This window comes from Chiloscyllium punctatum, chromosome 23 (assembly GCF_047496795.1).
Source record: "Chiloscyllium punctatum isolate Juve2018m chromosome 23, sChiPun1.3, whole genome shotgun sequence".
Taxonomy (NCBI): Eukaryota; Metazoa; Chordata; class Chondrichthyes; order Orectolobiformes; family Hemiscylliidae; genus Chiloscyllium; species Chiloscyllium punctatum.
The window spans coordinates 60,676,396-60,703,096 of record NC_092761.1 but is presented as its reverse complement, the minus strand read 5'-3'; the positions used below and the strand labels follow the sequence as shown (position 1 = coordinate 60,703,096).

Genomic DNA, 26,701 nt, shown 5'->3' with positions numbered 1-26,701 from the left:
TACCAGCGTTCTCCCCATAGCCCTTAATTCCTCTAGACAACAAGAATCTATCAATCTCGGCCTTGAAGACATTTAGCGTCCCGGCTTCCACTGCACTCCGTGGCAATGAATTTCACAGGCCCACCACTCTCTGGCTGAAGAAATGTCTCCGCATTTCTGTTCTGAAATGACCCCCTCTAATTCTAAGGCTGTGTCCACGGGTCCTAGTCTCCTCGCCTAACAGAAACAATTTCCTAGCATCCACCTTTTCCAAGCCATGTATTATTTTGTACGTCTCTATTAAGTCTCCCCTTAATCTTCTAAACTCCAACGAATACAATCCCAGTATCCTCAGCCGTTCCTCATATGCTAGACCTGTCATTCCAGGGATCATCCGTGTGAATCTCCGCTGGACACGTTCCAGTGCCAGTATGTCCTTCCTGAGGTGTGGGGACCAAAACTGGACACAGTACTCCAAATGGGGCCTAACCAGAGCTTTATAAAGTCTTAGTAGTACATCTCTGCTTTTATATTCCAACCCTCTTGAGATAAGAGACAACATTGCATTCGCTTTCTTAATCACAGACTCAACCTGCATGTTTACCTTTAGAGAATCCTCGACTAGCACTCCCAGATCCCTTTGTGCTTTGGCTTTATTAATTTTCTCACCATTTAGAAAGTAGTCCATGCTTTTATTCTTTTTGCCAAAGTGCAAGACCTCGCACTTGCTCACGTACTATCCTCTGCACTGTTTGTTAATTTTCCCAGATGCACTCCGATGTCCAGTGATACATGAATTCAAACAGCAAAAGCAGTAACTGTGCAGGTTCACTGCTGTGTCAGTTTCTCTCTCTCTCCTGCACTGACTGACCATGTACTTCCTTTGTCTGTTTCTCTCCCTTTTAGAACTGCTGTTGTTTTGACTTTTCTTTTCTTCAAAGTTACTTTATAAATAAATTCTATTTTGTTTAAAACCGAGGGGTTTTGACCAGCTGCATCACTCCTGGAATATCCACTTAACACCTGCTCAAAACAACTAGAAAATTCGGGTCTGGGCCTCCTTCTTAAAATGTGTTGAGGGAGTCTGGCCTGGTCCATAACACCATTGAAGGAATTGCATGTAGGAAAGGCCAAAATGAAGCCGAAACCTCCCCCTTCCAGGACCCGCCTCTCAGTTCCATGGTTCCTTCCACACTTGACCATTTAATATTTTTAACTTGAATGAAACTAAGCTCTCCAATGGTACCCCAGCTTTGAAGCAGCTTTGTGTTTTTGAGTTGTTTAAACAGCAGCCACCTTACCCAGTACAGCTGACAAAGCTTTAGATGTACTGGCACCATCTCAAAGCCAACAAGCTCAGAGACGGCCAGTAAGGAGGTCAGCTGTGGGAATATATCCCAGTCTTTCTGGCTGTCAGCAAGTTTTCGGTTCACCGTGCCAATGGGGTTCTGATGTCAGGGTGCTCAATCACATCCATCCAACATGCAAGCTTTTCAGTTGCTTGCTGCTAATGTCAATATTCAATTATTTAGGAATTAATTAATGAACATATATGATCATTTGTTCTCAGACCAAATGCACAAACAAGCTCCATTGTAAATCGAAGTACAAAACTGATAAATCTGCATGGCTGATGATCCCAGCTACAAACAGCAACGTGCCCCTAATAGTGTGTTGTGTTTCCAGCTTGACTCTGTCGGAAGCAAGTGTCTCAATAACAAAGTGTACTTTATATCAATTCCCACAATGGGAAACACACAAGAATTGAAAGAATGTACTAGTGTTTGAGTTTATTGCATTGTTTCGTTTTCAGTAAGTTGGATGTTTGAAAAAGGCCACATTAATCGCTTGCAGACTGACCTTCTGATGTTTTACACCATGAAAGGGCAGCATTTTGTTCCTTTCAATAATTCTACGAATCATTTATTGAGGTGCCGTACCTATCCATGAGCCAGAAGCTCAGCGTTTATGGCCTGCCCTGGGATTTATGCAAAAGGATGCTACATTTATAATTTGGTCAATCAAGCTGAGTATTAACCTGTAACACCTTTAAACACGCTCACAGCAGGCAGTAAGAGCGTAAAGGTTTCCTGGTCAGTCAAATCTGCAACATAATAGCCTCCCCATGGTAAAGGACTCGATGTGTAGGTTCTTGCCGTGGGCTGCAGTCTCTGATAAGGGTCTCCCTAATTTTCACCAAGGGCCAGAGGGATCATTTAGTGACACTCATTAATATTTCAGATGGATATGATATTTTCTAACTTCTGGTTTGCCATTTAATATCATGGTCACCCTCCAGGCTCTGCATGATTAAGTTTAATGTTAGATCCAGGCAACAGTGGGTTAATATGGCAGTTTATTCAATATTCTTTTCTTGTTAATCCTATTGCCAAGCTGTTCCAATACAGTTACAACACTGACATCTACCCGATAATGTTGAAAACTGGCCAAGTAAGTGCTGAGCACTAAGTGTGGGCAAAATCTCTGCTGGTTCAGATTAGAATCCCTACAGTGTGGCAAACAAGTCCACACCAACCCTCCAAAGATGAACCCACCCAGACCCTTTTCCTTACATTTACCCCTGACTGATTCACCTAACACGATGGGCAATTTAACATGGCCAATTCATCTGACTTCCATGAGGAAATCCACACAGACACAGGAAGAATGTGCAAACTCCACACAGATAGTCATCCGAGGTAGGAATCGAACCTGGGTCTTTGGCATTGTGAGGCAGCAGTGCTAACCACTGAGCCACCATGCTGCCCTATTGAAGAAATACATATATTGTGATTTTTGGAAGTCAGTCATTGCAGCTGCAGGACATCTCTGCAGGAGCTCCTCAGGATAGTGTCTAAGACCAAGCATCTTCAGTTGTTTTATCAATGACGTTCCCTCCATCATAAGATCAGAAGTGGAGATGTTTGCCAATTATTGCGTAATGTTCAGCAACATTTGCAACTCCTCAGATAGAGAAGCAGTCCAAATGCAACATAGACCTGTATAATATCCAGGCTTGGGCTGACAAGTGGCAAATAATACCCGTGCCACACAAATGTCAGGTAGTGACCATTTGCAATAAGAGACAATTTAACCATCACCCCTTGACATTCAATGGCATGACCTTCACTGAATGCCCCAATATCAATATTCTGAATTAGAATTAGCTTTATTGTCACATGTACTCAAATGAGTACAGTGAAAAATGTATAAGTCGCTGCTTATGGTGACATCTTAGATACAAGGTCCTTAGGTACAGCTTCTTCAGTTACAGTGCTGAGAAAAATAGAGAAGTAAAAAGTCCAGCATTGCAGATTTTAAGAATAATTTATAAAATGGAGGAAAAAAAAGTTCAGTACAGTAGTTTTCCAACCCAATCCACCTAGCCTCCTGTCTGCACTGGGGCTTGACTTGATACTGTGTCGTACTTCACCTCAGGGTTCACAGGCCAGGAGATCGCTCTGGAATTACCTTGAGACCGCAAGTCCACGCTGAGGCCATGTCAGGAAGGGAGATTGCCTCGCTGGGCTGAGAGGACTCCATGGTGGGCACAGAGGCCTTCATGCCAGGCTGCTATGCCAAGCTTAGAGGATGTCGCTTTGGTCTACATGGAGGCCAGGAGGTCAGAGGTCATGAGGTCACAGGTCAGGAGTTCCAAGGTCATGAGGTTGGAGGCTGCAAGGTCAGAAGCCCGCAGTTCCGAGGTCAAAGGCCACAAGGTCGGAGACTGTGAAGCACCAAGGCTGTGGGACTGGAGGCCAGTAGTTCCAAGGCTGGGAGACCAAGATGACATAAGAGGAGAAAGAAAGGACGAAGAGAAAAGAAAGAGAGAATAAAGAAAAGTAACGGACAGAGTGGATGAGCTCCAGCTGAAGAGTCCTACTCCACTGCAATCTTGGATTATTTGAGGATGGCAATTTTCCAGGAACTGAACTTGACTAGCCATATAATTATGATAGCTACCGAAGTCATATCTTAATGCATTAAATAATGTCTCAACCATAGCACCCCATTTTTTCGAAGGATGCTTCACTTTTTCACAGAATTTCGAGATTGTGTACCCATGGATCTGACCCTCTGTTGTCTCTTTTGTTTTCTATTTATGTGAATAGGATAAACCCAGACTGGGCCAGGGACTGTAATCATGGGCCTTGATAATGTTCCTGGCCCAGATGCCCAGCCCTGCCCCCAGCCCAAGTACAGCAACCCCATCCTGGATATAAACACTGAGGACCCCACTCCCAAACCCAGTTGTCTTGGCCCACCAACCTGAGCTCTAATACGCTTCCCTGTCCACAGCTTTAGATGCAGGCACAAAAGAATCCTGTTCAAGCTTGATGATTATAACAAATTGGATGGACTGTAAACTGTCTGGAAGGTTGCAAGGAGACACAAGTGGGTCAGTGAAATGGGCAATTCTATGACAGGTCTATTTGTATATTTATGTAGCTTAATGAGCTGGTAAGCTTAGATGTTATTATATGTGTCAGAATGCCACCAGCAGCATAGGTTCAATCCCTGTTCTAGCTGAAGTAAACTTGAGACCTTTCTCTTTGCTTGCCCTTTGCTTGATGTGAAGAGGCATCCCACAAGCTTTATAACCTATTGCCTCACCCTAATAGAGATTGAAGCCTACAGTCTCTCACAGATAGTTACATGCCTACTTATTATAGGACGTGAGGAAACATGCTCAACCCCATTCAAAGGCTGATTGCATTCCTCTGCTCTGACAATAGTTGCATAGAATAAATGGGATCCTGGGTTTTATAGATTGAGGCTTTTAAAATAAAACAGCCCTCTACAAAACCAGCTCCTGCTCCCTTGATCCTATTTTCATGAGACAGCTGACCAGCCAGATTCCCTTAGTCTCTGTATTTGCTGATATGTCACTAATTCTTTCTCTTCAGATTCTGTCCATTATTGTCTCTAAGCTGTGTAGGTGCATGGCCGCAACCTAATTGGCAATGTGCAGCACAGGAGGCAAGCTGTGGTTCCTTTAGCATGGAGTTGACAGCCTGGTGGTTTATGCACACATGCAGCTGCACAGGAATGTTAGAAGGTTCAAGCCTTGCTGTAAAGGGGTCACATACAGAACAGTGGAAGAAATGTAGAGGGAATGTTGGTGGCTGCCATTTCCCTTGAGATCTGTCTTCTTCTTCAAACAAAAACAAGCTTGCAAATGGCTCAGTAGCTCAGTGGTTAGTACTACTGCCTCACAGCACCAAGGTCCTGGGTTCAATTTCACCGTTGGGTGACTGTGTGGAGTTTGCACATTCTCCCTGTGTGTGTATGTGTGGGTTTCCTCCCACAGTCCAAAGTTGTGCAGGTTAGGTGGATTGGCCATGCTAAATTGTACAAGGCTAGGTGGGTTAGCCATGGGATGGGAGGAGTCTGAGAGGGATGCTCATATGAGAGCTAGTGTTCTTGGGCTGAATGGCCTGCCTCTGCACTGGAGGGATTCAATGATTTTTATACCGCTTCCTTCCCAATGTTCTTCAACATCTTGTTCCTTCTTTGCTGAAAGTGCCAGGATAGTAAACACTGTCCCTACCAGGCCACTGCAGGGTAACAGAAGAAGGTGAGGACTGCAGATGTTGGAGATCAGAGTCAAAAGCTCAGCCGGTCAGGCTGCATCCGAGGAGCAGGAGAGTCGATGTTTTGAGCATAAGCTCTTCATCAGGAATGTGAGGGAGGCCCAAGGGGGCTGAGAGATAAATGGGAGGGGGTGGGGCTTGGGGGAGGTTAGCTGGGAATGCGATAGGTAGGTGAAGGTGGGGGGTGATGGTGATAGGTTGGAGAGGAGGGTGCAGGGTAGTGGCAAAGATCTGTGCTCCTGTTTGAAGAGCAGGTATGCCCTCCTTATAATCATTCCATAACAAACCACACTGAAGCACATGCTGTGGTGATCAACCACACTGATGTTTGAAGGAGCTTGCAGTGCACAAAAAATTATCATGTTTCTGATATTGGATTAGCAACCACACCTCAAAAAGTATCTCCTAGGACCTGAAGGGGTTTGAGGTTGTGAAAGATGTGATATAAATGCATGTTCTTTCTTCCTCTTCAAGTTTGTATCTGTCTCAAAACTGGACAGCAATAATTAATGGGCAAGGTAACAATTATCCAATCCAACTCCTGATTTTTTTTACTGAATATACTCCTTTCTCATGTTTTACATATTCTTGCTGTTCCAGCATCAGTAGAGGGAGTGAATATAACAGCAGAAGAGCTCACTACGCACGGGATCGTGGGAGGATCAGTCTTACTTTCTATACAATACACAGCTAGCAGCTCAGAGACTCCAGTCATCCAGTGGCAGCTGAAGAGGGACAAGCCCATCCCTTTGGTCCAATCCTTTGGTACACGCATCCTGGGCAAACTACGGCCAGAGTACAAGGATCGGATTGTGATCTTCCGCAACGGATCCCTGTTGATCCACAACTTGCAGCCAACCGACGAAGGAATGTATGAAGTCGAGATCGCAATCACAGATGATGCCTCCACTGCAGTGAAGACGCTCAATTTAACTGTTGATAGTAAGTAGCAGGCTGTTTGACTTATACTGAGTTGTTTACCAATCCTGTGGGAGAGAGAATTCCAAATGCTATTGACCCTCTTGGTTCCCGCTTAGGTGTTGTGAATCTATGCTCCTAGTTCCAAGTTTCTCCACAAGGGGAAACATCTTTCACTTCTTACATAATCTTATATATTTCCACAAGATTGCTATTTATATTTCTAAACTTCAGAATATTGGCTCAAGCTGCTCAACCTTTCCATATAAGAGACCTCCTTCACCCCTTGGTGAATCTTCTTTGAACTCCTTCCAATACAAAAAAAAAACTCCTCTTAGAATTTTAATGCTCGGGGCCGCAATAGAAAAAACTGGTGTTCATTTTACCATGAGACTATACCTCTCTCCAGTTAAGACATAGTTAACTAGTTCACTGGAACTCAGGAGTCAATTACAAGTTTCTTTGAAAGAAAGAAAGAACAATTGCATTGTAACCATGAGAAAAATAATAAAAATGCAACTTCAAACACACACAAGCTGAAGAATAGGTAGTGCCCCAATTCAAAAAGAAGGTGAAAAGAATATATCCATAAGTCCTGGGTCTCCAAATTATATCAGTCCAGATTATATCACTCTCATGATGCTTGCATCAGATAAAGTAAGGAAACTACACTTAGTACTCAAGTTGTGGTCTCACCAACGCCGTCTACAGTTATAATAAGACTTCCATACTTTTGTATTTAAGGACTGCAAAGTGGCTCAGTGGTTTGCACTGCTGCCTCACAGCACCAGGGACCTGGGTTCAATTCCAGCCTCGGGCGACTGTCTGTCGAGTTTGCGTGTTTTCCCAGTGTCTGCATGGGTTTCCTCCGGGTGCTCCAGTTTCTACCCATAATCTAAAGGTATGCAGGTTAGGTGAATTGGCCATGCTAAATTGCCCATAGTGCTCAAAGATATGTGCATTATGTCAGGAGTAAATGTAAAGTTGTAGGGGAATAGGTCTGGGTGGGTTACTCTTCAGAGGGTTGGCATAGACTTGTTGGGTCAAAGGGTCTGTTTCCCTTTATTATAAAGGACACATTCCATTTAGTTTCTTAATAACAAGCTGTACCTGCTTGCTGGTTCATTGTGATTCCATGTACAAGTACATGTAGATGCCTCTGTACTGCAGAACACTATGGTCTCCCACTGCTTAAATTATAATCTGCTTTTCTATTCTTTCTACCAAAGTGGACAACCTCATATTTTCCATATTATACTCCATTTGCCACGACATAACCTTCTCATATCTTTCTTCGGACTCTTTGTATCTTGGTCACAACTCCCTCCCTCCCTATCATCAGAAAATTTGACTACAGTGCACTCAATCCCTTCATCCAGGTCATTTCACTCCAAATATTACAGAAGAATTGATTTGCATTGACATAGATGCCAAAATATGGTCTGATTTCCCTGTTTCTACCCAGGGACACGATAATTTTAATGCTGACTAACATCACCCTAGCTGAGACTAGTTAACTCCGCTCTGAGTGCTCACTATAATTCTTTTCGGTCTCGGGTGCTGCTACACTTTGTCATGATGATTTGGGAACTGTCATTGTTATTATTATTGTTCAATTCATAAGTGAACGCGAATTGGTTCTGGCTTCTTCTCTTGACTACCAGGCTATGATTCCTTCTTAAAGACAGGGTGGATAGGGACAAGCTTTTCCCCGGGGTGAAGGATTCAACAACGAGAGGCCACGCTTTCAAGGTGAGAGGTGGAAAGTTTAAGGGGGATACACGTGGCAAGTACTTCACACAGAGGGCACTGGGCGTTTGAAACATGTTGCCAACAGAGGCTGGCACGGTAGATTCATTTAAGATGCATCTGGACAAATGCATGAGTAGGTGGGGAGTAGAGGGATATAGATGCTTAGGAATTGACCGACAGGTTTAGACATTACATTTTGATCAGCTCAGGCTTGGACACCGAAGGGCCTGTTCCTGGGCTCTAAATTTCTTTGTTCTTTGAAGACGTACGGACACTAGCAGATGAAATGGATTGGATTTCTAAGTTCCACTATGCCTGAAATGAAAGGCTGCCAGGCAGCATCAGCAATGTGCAGTGATTACCCTAACTTCATCAGCACCAACATTAGCACCAAAAGAAGCAAGGAAAATCGATCCGTCAAAATGTTTTACAAGATACCTTTTCCACAAACCCACTTGCTAATTTCCTAAGAGTCATGGCTGAGGTAGATGAAAATTTGCTGTTTTTCACAACATGTTTGCAACTTTCTAGTTGAGCACAATAAAATCACTGCCAGTAATTATCCCACCATCCCACCACTCCTTCTTTGCCAGAGCATGGTAACTCTGTATCTTTTTCCCAAATGACACAGGTTGTTGCTGAAGTAGTTGATCCAAAGAATCTGTTTCTCTGGCTGGTTTCCCATATTCCGCCCTTTATTAATTATAGTCATTCAACTCTGTTGCCTGTATTGCTGTTCAACTGTCACCCCTGTGCAATCTGATTTGCATTGACTCCTAATCCACCAGTGCCTTAAGTATATTTTTTAAAATCCTCATTGAAAATCCACTGTGGTTGCTTCCTCCCTGTCTCTGTAACCCCCTCCAACCCCAAGTCCTTCAAAAGCTTAAGCTATGCTCATCTTACCATTGGTTATTGTCCCTTTAGCTGTCTAAATCTGAATTTCTGAAATTCATTCTTTAAAACTCTCCAAACTGTTTCTCTTTCGCAGGACTTTGATCAAGTTTTTACTCACTTTCTCTTTGCATCAATATATATCTGACTAGGGTTTACGAGCTTAGAAGTTCTTCAACAAGCACATCTTTGTTGTGTGTTTTATGACCCTGGCACCTCTTGTGAGTTTATTATTTGTGTTATCCAGTCCCCGTGACAAAACCTGTGGTGGTGCTATCATCCTCTACTGTCCTGGAACTGAGTGAATACGTCACACTGAACTGCTCACATGAAAATGGAACCAAACCAATATATACATGGCTAAAAGGAGGGAAGCCCCTAGACGATGATGAAAGATTCTCTTTGTCAAGTGATCAGAAAACCCTGACCATCACACGGGTCCACATAACTGATGATGACCTTTACAGCTGTATGGTGGAGAACCCTATCAGCAACTCTCGAAGCGTACCAGTGAAGCTGACTGTATACAGTAAGTACATATAAGGGACAACCAAGGGGGAATAGTAGGAAATAATGTGGCAGAGTAGGACTATTATTACAGTGGAGGGAGGACAATGACATTTAAAGTACAAAAACTAAGGCAATATCATAGCCTGAGTGACATGGGTTGTGATGTGAAATGAGGTAGAATCGCACCAGAAATCCAATGAGGCCTTTCTCAAAGTCAGAAACAACCTGTGCATCTTTGAAATAAATTCTGAGTGTCAAGGCAAGATTCTGTATAAATGATCTGCAAGCAGGGACAGGGTGTAACATAGCATAATTTGCAGATGATACTGAAATAGGTGGGAAAGCAGGCTGTCATGAGGAGATAAAGAGTTTAAAGATGGATAGGAGCATGGGCCAGAATCTGGCAGATGAAGTTTAATGTGGATAGGTGTGAGGTTGTCTATTTTGGCTGGGAAAATAATAGGGCAAATGATTATTTAACAGGGAAGCAGATTCAAAGTCTGTCAGTGCAGAGGGATCTGGGCATCTTTGTGCATGAATCGCAGAAAGTGGGTATGTAGGTGCATCATAGAATAAAAAAGGCAAATGGAATCCTAGCATTTATTACAAAAAGATGGATGATAAAAATAAAGAAGTGTTGTTACAGGTATATGGGCCATTGGTGAGACTACACCTGGAGTATTGTGTCCAGTCCTGGTCCCCTTACTTGAGGAAGGATGTGCTGTCACTGCAGGCAGTTCAGAGGAGGTTCACCAGACTGATTCCAGGGATGAAAGGGCTGTGTACGAGGAACGGTTGAATAGCTTGGGCTTGTACTCACTGGAGTTCAGAAGAATAAGGGGGGGAGGCAGGGGGGATCTGACTGAGGTATATAAAATGCTAAAGGGGATTGATAAGGTGGATGTTGAAAGAGTGTTTCCCCTTGTGGGACAGTCTCAAACAAGAGGTCATAGATATAGAGTGAGAGGAGGTGGTTCAAAACTGAGATGGGGAGAAACTATTTCTCCCAGAGGGTTGTGAATCTGTGGAACTCACTGCCCCAGAGTGCCGTGGAGGCAGAATCACTCAACAGATTCAAGAAAGAAATAGATATGTTCCTGAAGAAAAGCAGAATAAAAGGCTTTGGAGAGCAGGCTGGAGAGTGGAGTTGAGACCAGGATAAGATCAGCCATGATCATGTTAAATAGCAGAGTGGATTCAGAGGGGTGAATCGCCTGTGCCTGCTCCTAATTCTAATGTTCCTATATTCCTATTCTTGCCTAGTGGCATGAATGTCATATTCAGGGGGATCATCACTTATTAACAATCTTATTAATTGTATGTCCCTCCTCTTTAATATGCAGCTTTTTATCCTGTTCTTGGCTGTAAGCAAAGTAGACACCAAGGTGGATGTGGAAGTCTGACAGTTTCAGCTCATCACATGCTCCAGATTTAAACACCAAGCACCAACATCTCCTGGCACTATTTTCCATCACATTCAACAACACTGGCATCTGAGATGTGTAGCTTCTAATAACCCTCAGGGTACCTTCCTGATCCACTTACAATACACTTCTGCACTTCAATGCTGCACTTTAGGGTCAATGGCAACTCTCACTAAAATGCTGCAGTAAGGACATTGCATGGTCAGGGACGCACACCCGGCTAAGGGTTTGGACCAGAAGGAACCTTTGGGGTGTCCGCTCACTCTCTTCACTCTCACTCATTTTGAATCTGACTGGATGTTTACAGCATCTCTTCCTTGTACCTTTTTGCACCTTGTCCTTCGTTTGGAGATGCCAGGCTCACAGTACTTTGTACTGCGTTGAGATTTATTGAAGACACAATGCCAGGAAGCTTGTCATGTTATTAGGAGTTTTCAATCAAATGAAGGGAGATCATCTTCACTCGGAGGAGTCTCTGCACAGTAGGTCAAGGGCTGTTTCTGATATAGTCCAAGGTTCAGAGATGGTCAGTCAGCTCTTTGGGGTGTGTCAGAGTCAGAATCCTCTCCTCTTTAAGGGGTGAGCAATTGAATGTCAGGCAGCCCAACTGCCATTTTGATTCCTTCTACCCTATTGTGGTCTGTTTCTTCCTGGAATGCAAGAGGGGCAAGTTTTATGGGAAACAGGGAGCCCAGCTGTTAGTGCTGGGGAAGGTGGTGAGGTGCCCAAGTAATTGAGCAGGCAGCACAGAGAGTATGCAGGATTAGCTATGTCAGGGATTGGGATGGATGACAGCGAGTGACAGAAGGTGCTGCAAGCAATAGTGAGAGTGGTAGGGAATGAGCCTTATTGAGTGAGTATGAGGTATTGGAGAGAGAAGATGATGGCACATTGACCTTCTTCCTACAGTGCTGTTCATTCCTTCAGCCGGATGAAACTACACTGACCCAGATGGCAACCTTGGACCATGGTCTGGTGTCATCGGCTCCGCTGGGGCAAGAGGAAGTTCCACCTTTACACCTTCCCATCCACAGAAATTCCAGGTCACTGCCCACAAAGCAGGAGCCCAATTTTCCCTGCATAGCCATATCTAGGGCAAATGTCAGAAACTGTGCAGGGCAGCTCCAGATTGGCAGTACTTGTCCTGGAGCACAATGGCCTTTGTAAGTTGTTCCAAGTAGAATGGGGCTAGAGTCAAGAAGAGGATCATCATAAAGGAGAGTTTGGGACGATGCAGTGTGAAAACACGCTAGGCCTCGTGGAGAGAAACCCACCATAGAACTTGACAAAACTGACACTTAGCCTAAAACAAAACATAACATTCATCCCCATGAGGCAGAGTAGAATGTTTACAGAGGTAACAGTGGGATACAGTTTAAAAAAGGGGGCAACTGGTTGCAATGGATCTTAAAGAAGGGACAACTTTTGAATGTAAGATGAGGCAATATATATATGTGTATAATAACAACCAATCCAATATCATCCATTTGTATTATTATCAAAAGTTACAAATCCCCCAGAGAGTTTAGGTGTAGATACCACTTCTGAGATTTTGCATGTAAGTTATAACAGATTCCTGAGCTGATGAATAGAAAGGTTAGCTAAGTGCGCAGTCTTATTTGATTTTCCTGTGAGGTTGCAGGGAACATTGTAAGACCATTTCTCAAAAGACTGTGGCCTAAAAGGTTAATGAAGAAGGATCCACCATGACCCTCTGCCACAAACATTGCTGGGTTTAAGGGGTAAGAGATAGCCTCTCCAACTCCACGCACAAATATGAGGTGGTAATTAACAGGTTTGGGGGTGAGAGCCATCAACTCCCATAATTTGGATGCTCCTTGTCCCTTAATGAAGTGAGAAACTTCAATCGCCTTCAAAAGTTATTTTTAATCTTATATCTTCCAAGATCCAGGATCTGACCCTACCTCCACTAATATTGAATGGATACGTCAGGTGACAGCCTGTGCAGTCAAGCACTGGGTTCTGATTGAGCACTTAAGAGCAAGAGTGTCCAGCTTAGAAATCCCCCACCGTTGGTCCTGATCTCTTACATTGTTTGCTTTTTTGGAACCAGGAGGTGAGTCCTCCCTCAAGGCCTTAACAGAGACTTCCTCCAGAATCTGTTGGAAGAAGTTTGGCGCCTCAACTAGTTTCATAAACCCTTTCAATTAGAACAGAGTAGGTTAAGAGTAGAATGGGTGGAAGTGTTTAAACCTTTGAGATATTCTGATAAATATATAAAGAATATTACTTGGTTGATACATCAATAAGGCCCTGGTGAAGGGCTTATGCCTGAAATGTCGATTCTCCTGCTCCTCAGATACTGCCTGACCTGCTGTGCTTTTCCAACACCACACTCTCAACTCTGATCTCCAGCATCTGCACTCCTCACTTTCTCCCAGTACATCAATAAGTAAAGGGCATAAAACTTTAAGACTATTAGCAAATTAGCAGAATTTAAGACCATAAGGATCTACGGCAGATAATGGCAATACGATAAGAAATGTATTGATTAAACTGGTAAAAGTAAATAATAAATAGGTGAATAAAGCATCAATGTATAGGCCAAGTAAGAGTTCTAAATACAAGTGCATTGAGTGTAAGGAATAAATTAAATGAGCTGCAGGCACAAGTTCAAATTGGAGATTATAATCCAGTAGCCATTATTGAGATGTGGCTGTAGAATTCTCAGGACCGGGGAACTAAATACAGCCTTGATTTACAGGACAGACAGAGAAAATGACATGGGAGGTGGAACAGCCTTGCTGATTAGAAATAAAATTACTTCAATGTTGAGGGAGGAAATAATGAGAGGAAAACATCACTTGGAGACTGTATGGGTTGAACTGAGGAACACCACTGGATCTAAAACTGTTATAACTATTGTGTATAGACCCCCTGGTAGCAGTTCTGAAGTGCTATAAATGGAGAAATTAGGCAAGTTTGTAGCAAAGCAAATATAATGAGGGATTTTAACTTTACTACAGTTTGGGAGAGGCAGCCAACGCCTGTCAATTTCTGGAGTGTGTCCAGGATAGTTTTCCAGAGCAATATGTCCTGATGCAACAAGGAGCAAGCAGTAGCGGATTTAGTAATGAGTTGGAATTAATTAGTAATATAATTGTGTGAATATTTATCAAATGGTGATCACAACATGAGCGAGTTCAGTGTAGCATTTGAAAGCAAAAAGCATGAATCAGCTACAAGAATTTTTTGAGTTAAGTAAGGCTGACTTTAATGAGATCAGACAGAGACTGTCCACATGAAAAACTGGGAAATTTCTGTTAGTGGGTAAAACAACTGAAGAACAGTGGAGGATGTTTAAAGAAACATTTAGCACAACACAAAGCTAGTTTATATCCCTGAGAGGGAAAAGCTGGTCTTCACAGAAAAAAAGAGAGAGGGGACAGCATAAAACTGCACAAGTGCAAAGAACAGCATAGATCCTGCTGAATGGGAAAGATACAAAGACTAGCAAAGGATCACAAAGCAGCTTATAAGAGCTTCTAAAAGAGATTATTAAAGGAAACTTGCCAGGGACATCAAAATTATTAAGATGGAATTTTATAGTTACATAAGGGTAAGTGGATGATCAGGACAAATGTTGGCCCACTATAGACTGGAAGATATTGTCAATGAGTATGGGGAAATGGCAGCTATATTGAATACTTACTTTGCCTCCGTTTGTACAGCAGAAAGGAAGGATAGCTTACTGCAAGTCCTGAGGATATTAATAGTGAATTGGGGGATGGAACTGAATAAAATTATCTCAAGTAAACATAATTGAAAAGGAAATTAATGGAAATAAAGAGTGAGAAGTTCTCAGGACCTGATGGTTTCCGTCCGAAGGTGTTAAAGGAAATAGGGGAGCATATTGCAGTTATGTTAGATATCATCTTTCATAGTCCCCTGAATTGTCCCACTGGATTGGAAAATTGTGCATTCCTCTTCATTTTTAAGAAGGGTGAAAGGGAAAAACCAGGGAATTACAGATAATTAGCCTAACATCTGTGGTGGAAAAACTCTTGAGTCTATAATCAAGAATAGGTAACTGAATGTCTTGAAAGTTTTCAGTTAATTAGGGAGAGCTTGCATGGATTCATAACAAATAGGTCACAGCTGACAAACCTCTTTTAATTTTTTGAAGACGTGACTGAGATAATGAACAGGGGAAAGTCTGTGGATTGTGCTTATATTGATTTCCAGATGAAATTTGATAAAGTCTCACATAAGGAACTGTTAACTAAGGTAGAAGCCAATGGAATTGAGGGCAAATGACTGGGAAATTGGATAACAGAGAGAAGACCAGCACTGTCCCACAAGGATCTATACTAGGACCTGAATTATTCATATTGTTTATTAATGGTTCAGATAATGAATAGAAAGTCATACATCCATATTTGCTGATGATTCAAAGCTGGGCAGCACTGTAGATGATAGTAGAAAATTACAGAGATGTTGATAGACTAAGTGAATGGACAAAACTGTGACAGATGGAGTTCAACATAAGCAAGTGTGAGATTATCTATTTTTAACCAACAAAGATAGATAAGGGTACTTCTAGATGGAATGAAGTCAAATATAGTGGATGTCCAAACAGACATGGGGCTCAGGTGCATGGATCTTTAAAATACCATGAGCAGGTGCAGGAAATAATCAGTAAAGCTAATGGAATGCTGGCCTTTATATCTAGAGGACTGAAGTATAAAGATGCAAAAGTTATGCTACAGTTATGCAAACCCTGGTTAGACCCCTCTTGGAGTACTGTGAGCAGATCTGAGTACCACACTTTAGGATGGATATATTGCCCTTGCCAATATATTTGGTTTATTTGGCTATTTGGTTTAGAAGAATGATACCTGGACTTTGGGGTTAAGCTATGAGGAGAGATTATGCAAATCAAGCTTGTTTTCTTTAGAATTTATAAAGTTAAGAGTCAAAGTCTTCAAGATATCAACAGGAAAAGACAGGGTAGATAAAGATAAACTATTTCCACTGGTTGGTGATTCTAGAACTAGGAGGCAAAGTCTAAACATTGGGGCAAGACCTTTCAGGAGAGGGAGGAAGTATTTCTACAAACCAAGGGTGGTAGATGTTTGGGATTCTCTTCTACAAGTGGCAGTGGATGCTAAATCAGTTGTTACTTTTAAAATGAGACAGATCATCTTTTGTTAAGCATAGGTATTAAGCAATATGGACCGTACGGTCGGTATATGGAGTTAGGGTGCAGGTCAGCCTTGATCACATTGAATTGCTCCTAGAGGGGCTGAATGGCCTACTCCTTTACCTACGTTCCTATTGTATGTCCCTAACATATTAGGAGAACTTTATTTTACCAACCAGGGCCTTATCAAAAGCAGTCTTGTGATCAGGCACCTAAAAGCTTTTTGATGGGAAATGGATCAATCCTACAATATTTGAGGCCAACTTTGATGAAGGCAGTGCAAACATAGTGATCCAAATGAGCTCTCGTTATGCTGTAAAATTCAAAGATTCTATGACAATGTGAATAAAAGAGGCTTTATGGGCAGAAAACCATTTCTTATGTTGATCTTTTTTAACCCGTTTTTATAATCAACCTGTTCAGAGATGTTATTGTAGACACCTGGAGAAGATGGGACTTAAACTTTGGATCTCTCTGTCCAAGGTATAGGGATGCTACTACTACACCACAAGGTGGGGTGGGGGGGGCTTATTATTCTTCTAAACATAACTAGAATAGTTCCACTTAAAATTCAGAGACTGAAGGATTGGACAGTGACCTTGTTGTGTTTTTTCTAGGGCGGAGTTCCTTATATATCATCCTTTCTACAGGCGGGATTTTCCTTCTGGTTACCTTGGTAACTGTGTGTGCCTGCTGGAAACCTTCCAAAAAGTAAGATTGAATTGAGCTTCTTGGTTTTTATATCTTGCCTGTTTATAATTGCGCATACAGAATGACTTACTGTAAATGACTCCACATTAAAGAGTTTAGTCATATTGTGGTTTTATTACAAGATTAGTATGCTAGCGTGGGTGAGTTGAACTCTCATAATAGTAGTTGTAAACTTTTATGTAAAGTTTAAAGATCTGGAAGTTAAAAGCCTGTCCAATTGTTAGATAAACCCAAGTGGTGCACTGGTATCCTTTAGAGAAGGACATTTAGCCTCTTTATTCAGTTTATTCTGAGTGTACGTCCAGCCCCATTAAAATATGGTTACCCCTGAAGTGGGGTAAGTGCAGAGCAATTGGTTGTATTAAACTGCTACAAAAGACAGTGTTTCTAATAGGAAGCCTGTTATCTTCTTGGGGTATTATTAATAAATGCCGCTCTTGTTAATGACAACCATATCCTGAGATTGGATTTGTTTTTAATAATTTGCATTTGAAATTACATGTTGCAAAGTGGAATATCCAAAAGAATAGCTATGCCCTGTCTCTGTGTAATTTTGACAGATATAGCGACACACACAATCAGACTTAAATATGTTTGCATGCTGATTTTAATAATTCCTTTTAATTGAGAAATTTGGTGAACTTTGGTGGCCATTAAGACTCAAAAGATGAGAAATAATGATTACATCAACTCAAACGTGACTTTCCAACACCTGCAGTGGAAGAAAATGTGAATTTGTATATACATAACCTTTATCAGAACCTCAGGATGTGCTGAAGACCTTTGCAAACCATGAAGTACTTTTGAAGTGTAGTCACTGTATATTGTAGGGAAACACGGTACCTAAATTTCATGCAGCAAGGTCTCAAAGATAGGAGTGAGATAAATGATCAAAGAATCTATTTATATGTTTATTGATGTGCGACAAGAAATAAATATTGCCCAGGACACTGGGAGTATTATTGTGGCTCATTATAAAATGGTGTCATATCCACCTGAACAGGCAACATTTCATGTTACTACTTCATGTGATAGACAGTGCCTGTGGTAGTGCAGCACTTTTGTCAGTGGAATGAAAGTGCTAGCAGCAGAGAAATGAATATACAGTAAAACATGGTCGAATCAGCAGAATGCATGTGAAAATTAGATAATAAAAGGAAATAGAGACACAGAGTCAGAGGAAGTGAGAGTATAAATGGGTAAGATGTGAATGTCAGACGTGAGTTCTGAGTGGTAATGAAAGTTGCTGACAAGCGATGTGTTTATGTGCAGTCAGGGAGGCTAGTGTTACATCAGCCTGTGATGTGAAGTGAAGGTGCATTCACTGATATTGACCATGTATGAGAAGTCATTAAACATCTTCTCACCCTGCTGCCAGACTCCCAACATTGACTTCCCTAGCCACCTACTGGGAGGGTGAGCCATGAGGAGGATGGAGAGGTGCTTCAGTGAGATTTGGACAAGCCAATCAAGTGGGCGAATGCAATATAATATGGGTAAATATGAGGTTATCCAATTTGTAAGCAAAATGAGGAAGGCGGATTATTGTCAAAATAGCTATAAATTGAGACAGTAGAATGTGTAACAAGACCTGCATGCCCTTGTGCACCAGCCGCTGAAGGTAAGCATGCAGGAGCAGCAGGTAGCAAAGGAGGCAAATAGTATGGTGGCCTTCAAAGTGAGAGGATTTGAGTGTAACGGCAGGGATGTCTTTCTGCTATTATATACGGTCTTGGTGAGACCGTACCTGGAATATTTTGTGCAGTTTTGGTCTCCTTATCTGAAGAAGGATGTTGTTGTGATAGAAACAGTGCAGCAAAGGTTTAGCAGACTGATTCCTGGGATGGCAGGACTGACATATGTCATAGAGACATAGAGATGTACAGCATGGAAACAGACTCTTCAGTCCAACTCATCCATGCCGGCTAGATATCCTAAATTAATCTAGTCCCATTTGCCAGCACTTGGCCCATATCGCTGTAAACCCTTCCTATTCATACACTCATCCAGATACCTTGAAATGTTGTAATTGTATCAGCCTTCACCACTTCCTCTGGCAGCTCATTCCATACCCACAACACCCTCTGTATGAAAAGGTTGCCCCTTAGACCCCATTTAAATCTTTCCTCTCTCACCCTAAACCTAGGACCTCTAGTTCTGGACTCCCCTATGCCACAGAAAAGATCTTGTCTATTTACCCCATCCATACCCCTTCTAAGCCTCTATAAAGCCACTCCTCAGCCTCTGACACTCCAGGAAAAACAGCCTCAGCTTATTCAGCCTCTCTCTATAGCTCAAATCCTCCAACACTGGCAACACTTGTAAATCTTTTCTGAACCCTTTCAAATTTCATAGCATCCTTCCTCGAGGAGGGAGACCATAATTGCACACAATATTCCAAAAGTGGCCTAATCAATGACCTGTACAACTGCAACATAACCTTCCAAATCCTATACTCAGTGCTCTGACCAATAAAGAAAAGCATACTTAATGCCTTCTTCACTATCCTACCTACCTGAGACTCCACTTTCAAGGAACTATGAACCTGCACTCCAAGGTCTCTTTATAGACAATAGACAGTAGTTGCAGGACTAGGCCATTCTGCCCTTCGAGCCAGTACCACCATTCATTATGATCATGGCTGATCATCCTCAATCAGTATCCTGTTCCTGCCTTATCCTGATAAACCTTGATTCCATGATCCGTAAGAGCTCTATCCAACTCTTTCTCGAAAGTATCCAGAGACTTGGCCTCCACAGCCTTCTGGGGCAGAGCATTCCATACACCCACCACTCTCTGGGTGAACAAGTTTCTCCTCAACTCTATTCTAAGTGGCCTACCCCTTATTTATAAACTGTGCCCTCTGGTTCTGGACTCACTCATCAGCGGAAACATGCTTCCTGCCTCCAGCATGTCTAATCCTTGAATAATCTTATACGTCTCAGTCAGATCTCCTCTCAGTCTTCTAAACTCAAGGGTATACAAGCCCAGTCACTCCAATCTTTCAGCGTAAGATAGTCCCGCCATTCCGGGAATTGACCTCATGAACCTACGCTGCACTCCCTCAATAGCCAGAATGTCTTTGGTCAAATTTGGAGACCAAAACTGCACACAATATACCAGGTGCGGTCTCACCAGGGCCCTGTACAGTTGCAGAAGGACCTCTTTGCTTCTATACTCAATCCCTCTTGTTGTGAAGGCCAGCTTTCTTCACTGCCTGCTGTACCTGCATGCTTGCTTTCATTGATTGATGTTCAAGAACTCCTAGATCTCGTTGTACTGCCCCTTAACCTAACTTGACTCCATTTAGGTAGTGATCTGCCTTCCTGTTCTTGCCACCAAAGTGGACAACCACACATTTATCCACATTAAACTGCCTCTGCCATGCATCCGTCCACTCACCTAGCCTGTCCAGCTCACCCTGTATTCTCCTAATATTCTCCTCACATTTCACCCTGCCACCCAGCTTTGTGTCATCAGCAAATTTGCTAATATTACTTTTAATACCTTCATCTATATCATTAATGTACATTGTAAAAAGCTGCGGTCCCAGCACTGATCCCAGCGGTACCCCACTGGTCACCGCCTGCCATTCCGAAAGGGAACCGTTTATCACAACTCTCCGTTTCCTGTCAGCCACACAATTTTCAATCCAAGTTAGTATTTTGCCCCTAATACCATGTGCCTTAATTTTTCTCACTAACCTCCTATGTGGGACTTTATCAAAGGCTTTCTGAAAGTCCAGGTATACTACATCCGCTGGATCTCCCTTGTCCATCTTCAGAGTTACATCCTTAAAAAATTCCAGAAGATTGTCAAGCATGATTTCCCCTTCATAAATCCATGCTGACTCTGACCTATCCTGTTACTGCTACCCAGATGTGTCGTAATTTTGTCCTTTATAATTGACTCCAGCATTTTTCCCACCACTGAGGTCAGACTAATTGGTCTATAATTCTGTTTTCTCTCTCCCTCCTTTCTTAAAAAGTGGGACAACATTATCCACCCTCCAATCCGCAGGAACTGATCCTGAATCTACAGAACATTGGAAAATGATCACCAATGCATCCACGATTTCTAGATCCACCTCCTTCAGTACCCTGGGATGCAGGCCATCAGGTCCCGGGGACTCATCAGCCTTCAGACCTAACAGTCTCTCCAACACCATTTCCTGCCTAATATAAATTCCCTTCGGTTCAGGTCCTTCAGCCACTATTACATCTGGGAGATTGCTCGTGTCTTCCCCAGTGAAGACAGATCTAAAGTACCAATTCAACTCTTCTGCCATTTCTTTGATCCCCGTAATAAATTCACCCATTTCTGTCTTCAAGGGCCCAATTTTAGTCTTAACCATTTTTTTTCTTTTCACATACCTAAAAAAAGCCTTTACTATCCTCCTTTATATTTTTGGCCAGTTTACCTTCGTACCATATTATTTTCTCTGCATATTTCCTTTTTAGTTATCCTGTGTTGTTCTTTAAAAGCTTCCCAGTCCTCCGATTTCCCACTCATCATTGTTATATTATACTTTTTCCCTTTTGTCTTCATATGGTCCTTAACTTCCCTCGTCAGCCACGGCCACCCCTGCCTCCCCTTACGATCTTTCTTCCTTTTTGGAACGAACTGATCCTGCAACTTCTGCATAATACCCAAAAATACCTGCCTTTGTTGCTCCACTGCCATCCCTGCTAGGGTATTGCACCATTGAACTTTGGCCAGCTCCTCCCTCATAGCTCCATAGTTCCCCTTATTCAACTGAAATATTGTCACTTCCAATTCTACTCTCTCCCTTTCAAACTGCAGATTAAAGCTTATTGTATTGTGGTCACTACCTCCTCATGGCTCATTTACTTCAAGGTCCCTGGTTAAATCCGGTTTGTTGCACAACACCAGATCCAGAATTGCTTTCTCCCTGGTAGGCTCCAGCACAAGCTGATCTAAGAATCCACCTCAGAGGCACTCTACAAAGTTCCTTTCTTGGGGTCCAGTACCATCCTAATTCTCCTAATCACCCTGCATGTTGAAATCCCCCACAACAACTGTAGTAATATCTTTGCGACAGGCCAATTTCAGCTCCTTATTCAACTTACACACTACATTCAGGCTACTGTTTGGGGGCCTGTAGTTAACTCCCATTAGGGTCTTCCTACCCTTAGGATTTCTCAGCTCTATCCATACTGACTCTACACGGCGGCACGATGGCACAGTGGTTAGCACTGCTGCCTCACAGCGCCAGAGACCCGGGTTCAATTCCCGCCTCAGGCGACTGACTGTGTGGAGTTTGCACGTTCTCCCCGTGTCTGCGTGGGTTTCCTCCGGGTGCTCCAGTTTCCTCCCACAGTCCAAAAGATGTGCAGGTCAGGTGAATTGGCCATTGCTAAATTGCCCGTAGTGTTAGGTAAGGGGTAGATGTAGATGTAGGGGTATGGGTGGGTTACGCTTCGGCAGGGCGGTGTGGACTTGTTGGGCCGAAGGGCCTGTTTCCACACTGTAAGTAATCTAATCTAATCTAATCTAATCCCCTAATTCTAGGTCCCCCCGTGCAAGGGACTGAATATCATTCCTTACCAACAGGGCCACCCCACCCCTTCTGCCAGTCAGTCTGTCCTTACGATAGCACGCATAGCCTTGAATATTCATTTCCCAGGCCCTGTCCAACTGAAGCCACGTCTCAGTTATCCCCACATCGTAACTGCCAATTTCCAAATGAGCCTCAAGCTCATCCACCTTATTTCTAATGCTTTGTGCATTCATATATAATATTTTTAATTTGTTACTCCCTTCACCCTTCCTATCAATCCCTATTTCACTTGACCTCACAGCATGATCCTTTTTTGAGTTTTCTGTTCCATTGTTCAACAACACTCCCTTGGACCTTACCTAGGTGTATAAGTGTAGAAGTCCTGTTAAGATTTGACTTTCCAAAATGCAGTACCTCACATTTATCTAAATTAGACTGCATCTGCCGCTCCTCAGCCCATTGACCCATCTGGTCACAGTCCCATTGTACTCTGAGGTAACCTTCTATGCTGTCCACTACACCTCCAATTTTGGTGTCATCTGCAAACTTACTAATTAAACCTTTAATCCCTACATACAAATCATTTATGTAAATGACGAAAAGTAGTGGATCCAGCATTGATCCTTGTGTCACTCCACTGGTCGCAGGCCTCCAGTCTGAAAAGCAACCCTCCACCACCACCCTCTGTCTTCTACCTTCAAGCCAGTTCTGTATTCAAATGGCTAGTTTGCCCTGAATGCCATGTCACCTAACCTTGCTAACTAGTCTACCATGAGAGACCTTGTCAAACGCCTTACTGAAGTCCATATAGATCACATCCATAAAACTACCCCCATCAATCCTCTTCATTACTTTTTCAAAAAATTCAGTCAAATTTGTGAGACATGATTTCCCATGCACAAAGCCATGTTGACAACCCCTGATCAGTCCTTGCCTTTCTCAATACATGTAAATCCTGTCCCTCGGGATTCCCTCCAACAATTTGCCCACCACTGATATCAGGTTCACTGATTTTTAGTTCCCTGGCTTTTCCTTATCACCTTCCTTAAATAGTGGCACCATGTCAGCCAATCTCCAGTCTTCCAGCACCTCACCTGTGAATATTGATGATACAACTATCCCAGGAAGGGGCCCAGCAATCACTTCTCTAGCTTCTCTCTGAGTTCTAGAGAACACCTGATCAGGTCATAAAGTCACAAAAATGTACAGCATGGAAACAGACCCTTCGGTCCAACTCATCCATGCCGACCAGGTATCCTAACCGAATCTAGTCCCGTTTGCCAGCACTTGGCCCAAATCCCTTTCAACCCTTCCTATTCATATACCCATCCAGATGCCTTTTAAATGCTGCAATTGTACTAGCCTCCACCACTTCCTCTGGCAAGTCCTGGAGGTTTATCCACCTTAATGCATTTTAAGACATCCAGCACCTCCTTCACTGTAATATGGACATTATTCAAGATGTCGCCATCTATTTCCCCGCATTCTATACCTTCCATGTCCTTCTCCACAGTAAAGTACTAATTTAGTATCTCCCCCATCTCCTGCGGTTCCACACGTAGGCTACCTTGATGAACTTTGAGGGGCCCTATTTCTCCCTAGTTACCCTTTTGTTCTGAACATGTTTATAACTTCCCTTTGGATTCTTCTCTGCCCTATTTGCCAAAATAGCCATATCTCATGTTCCCTTTTGGTCCTCCTGATCTCCCTCTACTACTGTCTTTACACTCTTGATCTCTGCTGTCTCTACCTGACAATGCTTCCTTCTTTTTCTTGACCAAAACCTAAATTTCTCTAGTCATCTAGCATTCCCTCCACCTTTCGTTAGTATAATCATAACGGGAACATACTGTCTCTGGACTCACTTTATCTCGGTTTTGAAGGCTTCCCATTTCCCAGCCATCCTTTAACTTGCGAACATCCAACCCAAACAACTTTTGAAAGTTCTTGCCTAATGCCATCAAAATTTTCTTTCTTCCAATTTAGAAATTTAAGTTTTATATCCAGTTTATCCTTTTTCATCACTATTTTAAAGCTATTAGGATAATGTTCACTTTCCCCAAAGTGCTCCCCCATTGAAACCTCAGTCACTTGCCCTGCCTTATTTCCCAAGAATAGGTCCAGTTTTACGCCTTCTCTAATAGGTATATCCATATACTGAATCAGAAAATTTTCTTGTACACACAATTTACAAATTCCTCTCCATCTAAACCCTTAACTCTATGGCAGTCCCAGTCTATGTTTGGGAAGTTAAAGTCCCCGACATTATTACCACCCTATCATTCTTGCAGATAACTGAGACTGCCTTACAAATTTGTTTCTTAATTTTCTGTTGACTATCGAGTGTCGTTAGTATAATCACAAAAAGGTAATCACCTCTTTCGTAATTCTCAGTTCCACCCAAGTAACTTTCCTGCACGTATTCCGAGGAATATCCTCCCTAAGTACAGTTGTAATGTTATCCCTTATCAAAAGTGCCACTATCTCTCCTCTCCTTGCCCCTCTTTCTATCCTTCCAAAGCATTTGTATCCTGGAATATTAAGCTGCCAGTCCTGTGGGATCTTATAGAAGCCTCTAAAATTCTGACAGTGCTAGACCGGTTTGATGCAGGAAGGATGTTCCCAATAATGTGGGAGTCCTGTACCAGAGGTCATAGTTTAAGGATGTAGGGTAAACCATTTAGGGCTGAGATGAGGAGAAATTTACTCACCCAGACAGATTGATGAGTCTGTGAACTTTACTACAGAAAGCAATCCCGTCCATAACATTATATGATATCAAGGATGAGTTGGATATCGCAAGTGAGCCTAAAGGGATCAAAGGATATGGAAGAATAGCAGGAACAGACTCTAAGAGTTGGATGATCAGCCATGATCATCATGAATGGTGGAGCAGACACAATAGGCTGAATTGCCTATTCCTGCTCCAGTTTTGTATGTTTCCATGCTTACACTCCCTTTGGAGGGTTTTCCCTGCATCCCACCACCCTCCTGTAGGATAATTGTTTTTCCATTATAAAAGTCTCCAGCACTGCATCAATGACCTTTGGAGCCCACTCACTGTCCAGATGTTCTTCATAGCCTCTGTTTAACTGTTGCAATATCAGACAGTTGTAGCCTTTGTAGCTACACCCTGTGTAGCTTGCCCTTCAGAGGCACAGACTGCTGCTGAGTGCTGGACAAGCTTTGTATAATGCTTTTCATGCTGTTCGGTTTCCAGCTGTTCTTACAGCCCAGCAGTTAAATGAGGAGGCAGCTCCAACTTTCTTCTCTGCTTCACCAGACATCGACAAATTAGGAATTGTAGTTCCCAAGCTCAAAAGATGGCACAAATTATTATCCCATACCGTATTGAACACAATCTGATTGTTTTCAGGTTAGTTCCTGATTAACATTGTCATAAGCATAAACAATTTTATCTACTTCCTGTTCTGTTCGTTTTATCTCTTTCTGACTGCCTGGTTTGTAAAAGGGTGGATACTTCCACTCATGTCCACTGTGTATCTCCAAATATATCAATTTGAAGTGTATTCTACTTTACCGTTTTGCCTGGTTTGTTTTCAGAAATAAAGGCAAAGGAGAGAAAGGAACCTCTTCACGTTCTGCAGAACGGAATGAAGATCAGGGTAAACGTGAAGGTAATGTGTCACACGAGTGTCGTTGAATGGTGTGTATGTTACAGGGCTGGAGGGTGGAGCTCATCACTCTGGTCCCCAGTTTCAGATCCAGGTGAGAGGGAAGGATAAAAAGCAGAGAGCAGTGTTGTCTGGAGCATTGCCAGCCAAAGATGACTCCATTCCCCTGAAGAGAGATTTCCATTCACGAAGCATGCTAAATAGGTCGTAGACTTCTTTCTGGGAAAGGGCTAAGTGTACATGTGGGCGACTGAGAACCTTACAAAGAGCCAATAATTTAACTGAAGCCTGACGGACTGGGGATTGGCCAGGTTGAACTATTATCCTTGATTAATATGCAAATACCTTGACCACAAATCGACAACTTCATTTGGCAAATCGACTCAGTTGACAATTGTGGGATATAAAAGTCTCAACTTTACACAAATAGATACTCCCCTCAGGTCAGGGAAGAGAGAACTTTAGATAGTAGATTTGTAATCGGTCTGTTCAGATGTGTTCCGACACATCCCTAGAGGAGGTCGGACTTGGGACTTGGGTCCAAGCCTTCTGGTTCAAAGGTGGGTACAGTACCATTGTGCCACAGAGCATGAAACAAC

The 26,701-nt window shown here is 42.6% G+C and overlaps 1 protein-coding gene across 2 annotated transcripts in view; it reads left to right on the top strand.

Moving 5' to 3' along the window:
• LOC140494104 (hepatic and glial cell adhesion molecule-like) overlaps positions 1-26,701 on the top strand; it is an 82,839-nt gene that overhangs the window by 46,454 nt on the left and 9,684 nt on the right. For both annotated transcript variants that reach the window (XM_072593074.1, XM_072593075.1), the window contains exons 2-5: positions 6,174-6,515; positions 9,385-9,666; positions 16,853-16,946; positions 26,032-26,105. In XM_072593074.1, coding sequence (XP_072449175.1) covers positions 6,174-6,515; positions 9,385-9,666; positions 16,853-16,946; positions 26,032-26,105 — 792 coding nt within the window. The remainder of the gene's footprint in view (positions 1-6,173; positions 6,516-9,384; positions 9,667-16,852; positions 16,947-26,031; positions 26,106-26,701) is intronic.